Source organism: Gouania willdenowi, chromosome 13 (genome assembly GCF_900634775.1).
Source record: "Gouania willdenowi chromosome 13, fGouWil2.1, whole genome shotgun sequence".
Lineage (NCBI taxonomy): Eukaryota > Metazoa > Chordata > Actinopteri > Blenniiformes > Gobiesocidae > Gouania > Gouania willdenowi.
The window spans coordinates 15263972-15277543 of record NC_041056.1 but is presented as its reverse complement, the minus strand read 5'-3'; the positions used below and the strand labels follow the sequence as shown (position 1 = coordinate 15277543).

The 13572-nt window shown below is 35.6% G+C and overlaps 1 protein-coding gene across 2 annotated transcripts in view; it reads right to left on the bottom strand.

Moving 5' to 3' along the window:
- LOC114474969 (protein jagged-1b) overlaps positions 1–13572 on the bottom strand; it is a 66317-nt gene that overhangs the window by 3926 nt on the left and 48819 nt on the right. The window contains exons 5-11 of one of the 2 annotated variants that reach the window (XM_028465609.1): positions 13203–13263; positions 12223–12353; positions 10361–10480; positions 10077–10190; positions 5206–5319; positions 1204–1317; positions 756–802 (exon numbers count right to left, since the gene is read on the bottom strand). In XM_028465609.1, coding sequence (XP_028321410.1) covers positions 756–802; positions 1204–1317; positions 5206–5319; positions 10077–10190; positions 10361–10480; positions 12223–12353; positions 13203–13263 — 701 coding nt within the window. The remainder of the gene's footprint in view (positions 1–755; positions 803–1203; positions 1318–5205; positions 5320–10076; positions 10191–10360; positions 10481–12222; positions 12354–13202; positions 13264–13572) is intronic. The other variant, XM_028465610.1, reaches the window with a different exon arrangement.

The following is a 13572-nucleotide window of genomic DNA, read 5'->3' as shown; positions in this document are numbered from 1 at the left end:
CAGGTGTGTCGAACTCATTTTAGTTTAGGAGACAAATACAGACCAGTTTGAGCCACAGATTTTAGGAAGGAAAAAGAGAAATTTCATCTTTAATGTTCCTTGGTTGGCACTTCCACATATAAATGATATATAAATGATTAAGTGAATCAGTCCCTGCAGGATCTACACTTAAATTTCCCTGATTTTGGGGATTTAGGGAAATTCTGTGGAATAATCTGAGGTAAAATTGCCAGATTTGGCAAAAATTTAGAGTTCTTTCAACAATTTGAGATTTAAAAAATGGCCGCCGTTAAATGATATACAGTAAGAAATTGAAAACTGAGCTCTGCAAATATCAGGGATTATAATAGAATTTGTGTATTTGGAGGGGCTGAAACAACTGAATTAGTTGGTAATTTACAAAATGGGCCAAATTTGATGCTCTAAAGGGCTGGATATGGTCCCCGGGCCTTGAGTTTGACATATATGGAATAGATGGATAACCACTCGATGTTACTGTAATGTTGCGGGGCCCAATAAACCCTTCTTTTGTAAAACACAAATAATTTGTATTAATAGTAATAAAAACAAAAACTCATTTGGGATGAGGTGGGATTTTTGAATAAATAAAATGGTCTAAAGTTGAAGGAAACCAAAAAACAGGAGAGTGTCATTAGAACTCTCATTTTACTCTGAATTAAGTCAGGATTGCGGAGACTACAGGCAGTGTAGATACGTAGACAGATGAGAAAAGTCAGCTCAGACACATATCTTACCTCACAGCGACCACCGTTTAGACACAAACCCTGGCAGCTGCTGTTTCCTGAGAAAATCAAAGACCAAAAACCCCTTCATCAAGTATCACACAGAGACAAGGTGTCTGTGATGCTGTACAACATAAACAATGTGACAAACAATCTGCTAGACTGGTCATGCTTGGTATCAAAGACCAGGAAGCTTATCAGCGGAACAATACAGTATAGCCTCACCAACTCCTGTTGGTTAGAGTTTCATTTATTGTGTATTTCAGCCCATGCTAGTGGGAGATGATTGATGGAATTGGGTTTGGAGTAAAAGGATCTCCTGCCCACTGGGACTGTGGACTGCAGGTATGCTGCTTTGTTTTTGAAGACTTCACACTATCACTTCTTGCCTCTTCTATTTATTTATCACCCCCTCCTCCACTTCTTTCATACGCTATTTCTTTGATTCTTTTAAACTCACTGATGTCACAGTTGGTTCCCGTCCACCCAGGAAGGCAGTCACACAGGTATCCGCCGATCAGGTTGCGACAGGAGCGGGCGTGGTCACATATATTCATTTCACATTCATTGGTGTCTAAGGAAACAAAGAGAAAAAAACCCTTCAAAGAACACAAATGAAGGAGTCGGATAGGGTAGGGTACTTTTTGTGGTGACCACATCTATGTTTGGAAAGGCTTTTTACATGGATCTGATGACATTTATCTAAAATGAGAAACTGAATGTTTCCTTTGAAACTTGTTCAATCTACTGTAAATCTGCCACACTTTGGATGAGAAATTTAAGTCATCTGATTAGCTCATATCTGACTTTTCCATCATGTGCAGCATTTTTGCATTACGTTACATACTGTATTTAATGGAGTCTGCCCCAATAATCTATTTAGATCAAAGTAAAACAAGGACAATTCAGTTTGATAGTCACATTCTGTTCCACATTAAATGTCCTCAGTCAATGAATGGATGGTTTTAAAGAGCAAGCTTGTGTCTGGAGTGGAAAGATTATCACATGTGCACAAAGAAAAATACCAAGAGTGAAACAGATATAGTTTTTTCACTTTAACAAAAAACAATCAAAGTAACCAAATGAAGTTGTTTTTTTTGTAGAAACGCTCATTAAAATACAGCTGTGAATAAATAAGCCTTTGCAATGAAGAGAGTGTGCCAAAATGTTTTCATCTATGAAACACACATCCCCACAAAACCCTGAACTCTCATTAAACAACACATTTCTCATTGAGCCCAAACTATCGTTAAACCAAAGTTCAATTAAAATTTAGCTGTAAACGGAGCTGTAAAATGGTTTATAGCTATGACAAGGCCGAATGATACAAAGAGGAGCAGCTGTGATTCACACTTTGTATTTTTGTGAAGACACACATGGAAAACCACACAGAGATGGAGCAGTCACACATTACACCAGAGAATTAACATGACAATGGCTTCACTTTGGCTGCTATTCTACTCAGGACTATAGAAACAGGTTCTGTACATGTAAATAATCAGGGCAAGTATCAAATCCATCAAAATAAAGAACCATTTTGTGAAATTTACCAATATGCAAGACATGAAGTGTCTTAGTGAATAAAATCAAAGTGTCGAATACAGAGGTTTTCAACCTTTTTTGGGTCATGACCCCATTTTGATCACAAATGTCCGGTGACCCCAGAGACATTTTTCTTTCTAGAATTAGTTTTTGATCATATTTATTAAAGTGTTTTACAAATACGGAGTAGCCAGGATTAGTGTACAAAGAGACAATATATTTTCATACTGTATTTTATTTGAACAATATTTATATTTGAGAAAGTTTTAGTATAGAATTCAGTTATTTGATATTTATTGTGTGATGTGTATTTTTACCAAAGTTTTTTTTTTTTTTTTTTTTAACCAATTACTAGATATTTCAGGAGACCCCATTTTAATTCCAGGTGACCCCACATGGGGTACCGACCCCATTGTTGAAAAACACTGGTCTAGTAGTTTAATTTACATGATAACAGTGTATATCTTATATTTCAAAATACAGCACCAAAAGCAGTGATGTTTATCTATACAGAACATATTTCTATACTGTATATACACTAAATTATGCATATTATGTATTGTCAATTATGATTTTAATTGGTTATACGGTGAACACCACTGCCTTTGACGCCATTTTTCTCAATATTAAATAGATATTGCACTATGATAATATAAAACTTTCTTTTAATTAGTGCCACGCTTTAAGTCTTCAATATTGTGACAGAAGCGTTCATTAATATGATTGATTTTTGATAGTCGTCCTGTTTATTTACATAAACAGAAGCTGGTTCTCTGCTTCCTGTCAGTCTCAACCAAGATGGCGTCATTATTTGGACACTTTTGAGCAACCAATGCCAAACTGATGCCTCCCATCTTCCTGTATATACAGTATCTATGGAACCAGTGGTGCGATTGGTAGTACATCATAGTAAAGATATGTTTTTTTAAGCCACGATGGCTGCGGTCTTTCTGGGTGTCATTTGCATGCTCTCTTTAAGCGTGCATGTGTTCTTTTTCTCTCGGTTCCTGTATGTATGTGTGGTTCGTTGTGGTTTCTAAATTAACAGTAGGAGTAAAAGTGTGTGTCAGCAGTTGTTTGATCAATGGACTGACAATCTATCCAGAGTTTGCACTGAATGGGAAGAGACAGGCTCCAAATCCCTGCAGGTGATGGCTCCTGTAATCCTAATAGCGCAGCACTTCTTCAATTTATGGCGTGAAACACTGCACAGTTATTTCTGTCACTGTTTATTTCTCTTCTCTGCTATACTGGTTGAGCTAAAAACCCTTAGGGTTCAGATCAAGAGGATTAGAGGACACGCTTGATGTGAAAAGGAAACATAGCCGCTCAGGTATAGGTAATCTGAACTTTAAAAGGCAGCAAGTGACGGCCTATTAGGAATCAGCATTCAGTTTCTGTCCAAGTTTGTGAGTCGAAGTGATCTCTGTGGAGAAAGTCAGCTGATAAAGAGTGAAACTGATAAAAGTAGATTTTTTTTTTTAACGATTTGCGGACTGCCACTGGCTGGGAGGATTTCTCTTATTTGCATTAAAGCCCCATATGTGTGTCTGTGTGTGTGTGTGTGTGTGTGTATAAATGTGTTAAACTAGTGAGTTACTGGCCTATGATGTGGAGCAATGGAGGATTATCAAGTGTCAGAGTGACATATCACCGTAACACAGAGGAGCAGGAGAGACTGTCAACCTGAAATATGTCTTTTTACTTTATACTTCATAACCCCCAAAGCGTGTGTGTGTGTGTGTGTGTGTGTGTGTGTGTGTGTGTGTCCGTGTGTGTGTGTGTGGCTTCGTCCTAGTATGCGATATCTTTGCAGCTAACACAGCAACCCTCTGGGATCACACTTGTCGATATGAGCGAGCACTGCACAAAAAGACATGACAGTGCATTAATCGAATACTGATTCAATGTCAGGTTAATCTGATGGACTATTAACATGCTGTTGGCTGTTACGGTCACTTTGATTTGTGCTTTGAATGTATGTTCAGGTTCAAACTTAGCATCTATTGAAAAGTGGATGAAATGAGCCTTCTCACAACAGTTTTGAAGAGGATCCACTTATTTCAATCCAGTGTTTAGAAGCAACTGACACTTGCAGGACAGAAGCCCTCCAGGAACTCATTTTGAAATGATCAGAAATAAAGTAATGAACATAGTAAAATGATACAGAGATTTCCCCAAAAGAACAGTGCATTAAAAGGCCTATATGTCATCATCAATCACATTAGAATATCTAAAACTCCATATGATTATACTGTTTTATTTAGAACAAATTGCAAATGCAATAATACAAGAATCAATGTTACAATAAACATAAGATTTGATGCAGATGGCTTCCCTCCAGAAAAAAGAAAAACAAAACAAAACAATAATTACATTTATTACTGCATACACATACTTTTTGTGTTAGTCCCACCCCTTTACCTATATTACAAATAATAAAATTTTCAGCATCCTGTTTTCCAACCAACACTGATGTTAATAAATTAATTTTGTCTCATCGTAATATGATTTTGATTATAATACACACAAAAAAAATCATATTACACACTTTCAAAATTGTAATACAACAAAAAGACATGTTGTTAATATTGTCTTATAAATTGCTTGCCTTTTGTACACTCTTTAATTTCCATTAATATACTGTTCCAGAATGTTACTCCACATACTAAAACACAAACGCTTTCCTAGTTGTCCACACACTCACAGACCTCAAATAAATGTTTTAGTTATCCAGCCTAATATGAAATACCTTTATTCCTTAATGTAATATTGTGACGTGTTTTCTCTGATTGAATACTATTGCACTCTTGAATGTAAAAATGAAAGGATTGATCAGAGATTATTTTTGTAGCTACTTATTAATTATGTACTTATAAATGAGGCATTGATTAGAAAAGTTAGATGAAGAGCCACTGACCCAGCTGACACGTCCTGCCAGTCCATCCAGGTGGACAGAGGCACCGAAAACCACCAGCAGCTTCCTGACACGTCGCTCCACGGCCACATGGGCTGCGATCACACTGCCTCACCACTGAAAACACACAACATCGCACGTGAGCTGGTGGTGTGCATGGTGGGGATGTCTGTTTGACTACAATGTGAACATGTGTGATGGGGTTTGTGGATGTTATTGTTGGTGTGTCTTTTCATTCCCTTTCATTTTATTCTGCCGCTCTGGTTTCTGTGCAAACACTGATGAATACAATCATGTGTGACTTTCTCTTGTTATCCCAGAGTGAAGGTTAGAGCGAGAATTGATGGAAATATAGAAAAAGATAAGGAGAGAAAAGAAAACTACATCATGCATGGTCCCACTCAAATAGTAACTGGATTCAATAGTGATAAAAAAAAAAAACATTGTGAAGAAAACCAGCATGGATAAGAAGAAGCGCTATGGGGCGCCGATTGTTAAGCTACACTTGCTAAATATAAACAGCAAATTTTCGCAACATTTAGTAACAAACCACGTGTAAAAAATGTACGTTTTTTCTGTTACTTTTTACCAGATTTACAGCAATATTTGTGAAATTTGTGTGACTTTTCTCATAAAAATATGTCAATGTTAAATCTAAACATTAGATTTAAAAATAAAATGTAAATTTGAAATGTTAAATCTAAATGTTAAATATTAAATCTAAATCTAAAGATTGAATGTTAAATCTAAATCTAACTGTTAAACCTAAATGTTAAATCTAAATGTCACAGGTGAAACTATTTTTTAGCTAATATGCATGTTAGAATTAAATCTAAACGTTAAATCTAAATCTAAATATCAAATATAAATGTTAGATTTAAATATAAATGTTGAATCTAAATCTAAATGTTAAATCTAAATCTAAATGTCTGATTTAAATCTTAAATGTAAATCTTAAATCTTAAAACTCAAACTAAATCCAAATCTTAAATGTAAATGTTAAATGTTAAATCTAAATTTTAAATGATAAATCTAAATGTCATAGGTGAAACTAAATATTTAGCTAATACGCAAATTCAACGGAAGTACAAAAATAAAAGCTCATTGACGCGAACGAGTGCTATCCGCGGAGTGGTTTGTTGCTAAATATTGCGAAAAGTTGCTGTTTATTTCAGCATGTGCAACTTTACAATCGGCACCCCATACTCTGTATCTCAGGACTAAACATGCATAATGTGATATTACACATGACATGTCTCTATATACTGTATCTCCTACTATGCAGCTCTACATCTCTCTTATAACCCCTCCTATTTATCTAACCCTGCACATCAACCACTTTTCTCTTATGTCAGCCTTCAAACAGAGGATTCATAACAAACAAAAGAAGTCAGTCCATATCGGTTGTATATTTGAATCCAGTCTAAGAACAACAGAGACGTTTTGTGGTATTGTTTGTCATTCCGCACAAGCCTGACAATCCTCTGGCTGTCTACACCACAGAGAGCAGTAACGTGCAGTGGAGTTTGGCAAAGGGAGAGGCAGTGTTTTCAAAAGTTTGGGCAAACTTGCCATGTCTGACACACAAACAAGATGCCCAAAGTTTAACAAAAATGTCTGCAAATATATCTCTTTCTGGTTTACTAAAATGACAACTAAAATGAAACAAGTTAGAAATAAAACACGTGTAATTTTAATGGATGAATAAACTGTTACTTCAGTTCATCATTGTTTTATTTTATTTTGTCAAGATGACAAACCTCCTCTTACCATACACAGACAAAACGGTTTCTGCATGGTAAACAAGTAAGCAACCAATGGCAAGACAAAAAATAACCAAATTTCCATTCGTTGTTTGTCCTTTTCTTTTCCATCTGGGAGAAAAGGGCCTCTTGCTCAAGTGTTTACGTGCCAGCGTCTGACATACAAAGTTGTTTATACTGATGGATGCGAAACCAGAGGATGTGAAGTGCGTATTGTTTACACACACGTCTGATAAACTGTAGCCCGAGCGATCCAATCTCACCTGCCGATACAATCAACACCAACAATCTTCCAAGCAATGATCTCAACTTTAGATTATGGATCAACACATTAAAGAGCAGATATTTTACTTTCTAATAGGCTATGGCTGTAGGCAAGAGGGTTCATTTGTTTTCATTCTATTTTATCACTGAGGGAATCGAATGTATATGTATAAAACGTATATTCAAAGTAATTAAAAATGCCAACATTTCAGTTGAAATGGTCCAGCATTATGTTTCATTATTATTATTATTATTATTATTATTATTATTATTATTATTATTATTATTATTATTATTATTATTATTATCTTGTTATATTATTTTATTTAGTTTTGCACATATTAGTCTAACTACTGCTTATATTTATGTTTATATTTTTTCTAGTTGATTGTTATAATTTAATGTTTACATTTTTAGAGAGAGCACAGTTCACCAAGTCAAATTTCTCGTGTGTATAACATACATTACATGGCCAATAAAGTTGATTCTGATTCTGACAAAGTGTCCTGGATCAGATTACAGATCAATTTGTTGTTTATTGTTTCTCTAATTTATCAAATTTGTGCCCAACTGGTCTAACTTGTATTGATGGTTTACAGAACAGAAGATCTTGAGAGCATAGCATTCCTGTTCTAAATGGTTTATTTATGTTCAGAATATATTTACCAATTGGGTAAATAAAAATCGGATGAAGTTGCGTTATGGCCAGAGTAAGTCGCCTGCCTATGTCCTATTTCCATCTTCTATAATTTCTATAATTTTCTCTTTACTAGTCCATTAATTTGCAATGTCCAGTGTCTTTAATAATATTTTCGCCATTATCTCTCGTCTGAAAATTTACCAAACATCTCAATCTGCACCTCTGTATCTAACCTGACAAAGGTTCTTTTTATTATTATTATGCCACAGAAGGATTAACACATGTTAAAGAATAACCCAAATATAAATAAAATGTACTTTCACTGTCAGCAATGACTTTGTTATAGTGACAGTTTCCATGTTTTTTTATTATGAACTGTAGATGCTTCCTCTGCAGACTATTTCAAATCACTTTTCAAAACTCACCTGTTTCACTCGGCTTTTAATGCTTAACCACCCACTCACTCTTTTTTTTTCTGATTCATATTTTCTTTACTCACTGAACTTGTTGTTGTTTTTGAGCCGTAAAGTGTCTTTGAGTGTCTAGAAAAGCCCTTTTAAATAAAATGTATTGTTATTATTATTATTATTATTATTATTATTATTAATAATAATGTGATTCTTTCGTATATATATGAAATTTCAATGAATATTTCCATATGCATACCAAACCAAAAAAATCAGCTTTTATGTGTTTGAGTTCGCAGATAGTTAAAACCTTTCTTTATTGTCAGTGAATATTTATCCTAAAATGGCTCCGTTTATACACAGTCTTGTGACTGATGTGCTGATAATGAGCCCTTTGATTAAAAAAGAAAGAAGGGTGCTGATTGGTAGTTTAAAGGTTAGCAAAAAGGTCTCATTATGTGGACTTTGTTTTTTTTAACAGTAACAGTAACTTGTTTATGACAACAATGAGATGTTTGAGAAGAATTAGTGGCACAAATTGTTCCATAAAGATATTCCAGAGATGATTTTGTGTTCTTGTTGATACTTGGGTCGACTGAGGCCACATGACGAGGACCAGGACGTCCAAACTTACCACCTGTAGGCTTTCACAGGCTACTATCCTTAAAAAATAATGCATTTGTTGTTTAAGGTTGACACTACATGTAGTGCAATCTTTTCACGACAAAAGAACAAATGATTAAATTCATTATATTGCATAACTGTGACCGTCACCAGCTCTCCCTAAGGAAGGTTTAGCAAGACTTTATTCTGAGAAAAGATGTCAAATGACATTGGTATAATTTGTTATAATAATAATTTTTTGGTATAATGCTCAGATACTATGAAGATAAGGGTGAACAGGGGGAGTAGATGTGTGCTTACAAGAGAGTGACAGAGCTATTTGACAGAAGCAAACATAAAAGGTTTGTTGTGTGTTTTTCCTGATAGACGTGCTACGTCACATTCGCCCACTGTCCAATCAGAGCCTTCCCAACCCCCAGACCTAAAACGGAATTAAATAAAGCCAAATAAACCGGTTTTCCATGTAAACCTGATTTCGGGAATTACTATTTCCATGTAAACATGAAGCAGAACACTTTAATTCCAAGTGATTTAATTCGGAATAACTAATTCCGAATTAAAAAAAACATCACGTAACCGTGGCCATTTATAAGTAAAAGTTATATCACAACAGTAACTGTACTGAGAGATTCCCTCTCAAAATATACTAGAAATGATGTAAATGCTTAATATTTGGACATTTAGACATTAGGAATATGAGGAGCTGCTGAAAATGTGTTTTCATAAAACCAAAACCACTTCTATTTTCACTGTGTTGTTGTCATCTAACAAAACAGAACTAACATTTAAATATTAGTAATTATTCTAAATATGTTCTACACTGTATTATTCAGTTTGATTAAACAGAGCTTGTCAATTATTCTGAAGGCTGCATGAAGACAAACAAAGCTAAATACTGCTGGTAGAAAATCCAACATGTAAATTAGATTAATCGTTGTGGAAATAACTCTGATTAAGTGGATCAAAGACAAGTGACCAATCAATTTAGTAGATGACACTATTGGAAATGCATTCTCACACACACACATGCACTAACACGTACACACACTGATTGCTGCTGATAATGTTTGTGTTCCAGATGATTTAGCTTCCTCTGTCTGACTGATTACGGTCCCTTTGATCCACCTAATCGCAGACAAACAGTCTCATGAGTCACATTCAGCTTTAGAAAATCACCCTCTGTGCAGGTCAGTCCTGTCCAGCCTTCCACACAGAGGCAGCTGAAGCCCGTCGGGTCCTCAACACACGTGGCTCCATTCACACATGGAGATGACAAACAAGCATGCTCCACTGATGAGACATAAGAGAGAGGAAGGTGGTGCAAAGGACGATGAGAGACAAAAAACTAAATATGCACAAGTAAACAAATATTCATGATGGCACGTATTTTCCCACGTTTAATTTTTTGTCTTTCTGTCATTTGTGTTGATAAACCAAACTGGTTTCCCATTTTCACTCACCGATGTTACAGTTGCGTCCTCTATAACCTTCCTGGCACTCGCACTGGTATTCGTTGGGTTCTGTATTGATGCAGGTGCCCCCGTTCCTACAGGGCTGGTGGGTGCCACAGTAGTTCAGATCTGAAACCACAACCATTTAATGACTCAATATCTCTCAATATTTTGTTCACATTCCACACAAGTGATAATTTTTTCCTGCACAATGCTTTCTCCTATTGGCACTTCTTAAATCTTAAGTATTTCTAGGCAGAATTATTAGACCAATGTGCTTATTTGTTGTCGGTGTAAGGTTGTGGAATGCTCAACAAAATGATTTGAAGGTTTGTACAAATATTTGTCAATTTAAAAAAATGATGGTGGGGTCATTAATTATGTATTTATTAAGTCAAGGGGTAAAAATATAATGATTTTATTCTTCTTACTGCTCCTTTCAGTCATGAAAATGTTTCATTTGGACTGTGATATTATTCGATGTAATAATCTATGTTGGTTTGCATTTTCATGAAAGGAACAAATAAATAAATAGTGAGGGGATGTGTTTCTAATGTTGGACAAATGTTGCGAGTATGTAATAGAAAATATAGTACAGCGTTAGGTTTTTCTCTACCTTCTTCCTGGAAAGAAATTAATATTTGTTTTGAGTGTATTTTACTGCTGATTTAGGACCCACTATCATAAGATATGTTAGCAGAAAGCTAACGCAAAAGGATAATTTTAACTTTTATTAGGTTATTTATTTCAAGCTCAGTAATTGCGATTAATTGTAATTGAACTTTGGTAATTGATAATGTAATTGTAATTGGCTTTCTGCGTAAAAATCAATTGCAATTTAATTGTAATTAAAAAAAAAAAAAAAATGTACATGAACTACATTAACTCCTATGATCCTAATGTGTTTTTGGACTGCGGGCAGAGTATTGCCTGGAAACCCATTCAAGCACCAGGAGAACATGCAAATTTCACACAAAATAAGGCACAGATGAGCCCTGAGAGTGCACAAGGAAAACACTGTGTAGTAAAAAGAACTGTGTATTTGACTTGGTTTAATGACTAAAAAGTCAGAACCCCACAGATCTGCCTATGAGCGCTTTGTTTTGTTTTTTTCAGTTACGATTCTATAATTCTACAATTTCATACAGTAGATGCTTTTGTCTAAAGGTACGTACAACACAAGCAAGAATTTAGGCTGAAGAAAAAACCCTTAGTACCGTAAGTGCAACAAGTGCTTCAAGTGTGCTGTAATCAATCATTTTTTCAACAATGACAACAATGTCATTCATCATTTAAAATATTTACTAAGAGCTGGTCTTGGACCATCTAACTCATCCTACCCCTAAAGACAAAAAGAAGAAGGCTCAGATTAAGTGTTCCCTGAACAGTTGAGTCTTAAAAGTAGAGAGACTCTGCGGATCGAACGCTTAGAGGATTTAACGTGGGCTCGATTGTTGTTTAATTATTTTGCTTCAGTGAGTATCTCGAGGCTCTTGAATATAGAAATTAGATGAAAAAATATGGCCTTTAGAAATCTAATAAATGCTTCATCATTTGCTTCAATGATTTTTCATCTCTGGCTCCATTGAGACAGTGAAGGCCAATTAGTCAGTTTAAAGTTTAGGTTTTATTAATTATTAATCCCTCCATTCCATTTAGTATGAACTGTTTGCATTGGGGTGAGTAATCTGGGTGTGTCTTTTGCAGGAGAACAAAATTGTTGAGGTACTTTTGTCTGTTGTGCTACCTTTTGGTAAGAACACTTTGAGTTTTAACTGTGCACTCTAGAAACTTCCAATACACTGGCTCAGTTCTGTATTTTTAAGTAAAGAAAATTCATGCCGAGACCTAAAGGGAGTCACATATCAGACCTTTATCACACAGCAGTCCTCCCCAGTTGATATCGCATACACACTGCCACGGCTTGGTGCAGCTGCCATACACACAGCCAGGAAATGTCACACACTGGTCGCACAGGGGACCCGTCCAGCCATATTGACACCTACAAGGAGGAAGAGAGCAAAAGAGAAACTGTCTCAAGTCATTCTTTTCCTTTAAATCCTTTACATCACCATTTATTTAGGAAAAGATTGCATTCAGACAACCTGAACAATGTCCTTTGCACTCCTAATAAGACTACAGCACTAAAAGAGAAAGCTTTAAATTCAACTATTAAAAAACATATGTAAACATATCTTGTTCAGGGTTCCCACCAGGACTTTTTCACAGTGTAGGTGGATTGCGGGGTGAGCGAGGGAGCGCCAATGGGTGGAAAATTTTGAAATATATAACTCACCGAGGGCCAAATTCAGTGGAGTAAAGCTAAAGTTGATGTGTTTTTTTTTTTAAAGTCTTTGTTCCAGTCTTACTTTAAAGCAAAAATGTATTTGTTGAATTGGTGAATGGTCACGATGAATGTAGTTAGTTACTCATGCTTGGTATAGGTCCTCCACTAATAAACACACAGAGACACTGTAAAGACAAAAAATGACATTTTATTTAAAAGACTGATTCCTTTTCAAATTTAGATGAGATATGATGTAGGACCTGCAGTAATATTGGGACTGTTATGGACATCCGAGCAAATCGCCTGAATTAAATAGATGGCGTGGCTGATGTATGTGTTTCTCGGTTATTCAAAATAAAAAGAGAGTTAAAACAACCCGTGCACGACTGGAAGTCCCTTCTGTGTCCAAGTGTGCAACAATTATTACGACGGTTCCGATTAAAAAACAACAGCAAAGCACCCTATGCTGCAAATCACGTAAAGGATAAAAATTACGTCGCTCAACCGCGTTGGCCAGAACCTTGTTAATGATGTTGAGTTACTTTGAGGTGTTCATGGACTTACTTGCATTCCCCAGGTACAGTGCAGGAGCCATGGACATGATGACAACCCTGCCGGCACACAGCTGTAAACAAAATACTTCATTTATTATTGAATAAAACATTGGGAAAATATATCAGGTAGAGTTAGAACACCCCTTTATAAAAACCTCTTTTTAGGGCATCTAAAGGACTGGCTGATGTTTTCAACTTGACAATGTGTGCTCAGCTCACTGTACAAAGTCTGAGTGAAAAAAGGACTGAAAAAAATTGTACACAGAATGGCCACAAGGTTGGTTTTATAAATAAGTCCAAAATGCATAAAATCAGCTAAGCCTAATATTGTACTTTAGAGTGAGGAAACAACAGTGTAATGCGAACAACAAAAAATAAAG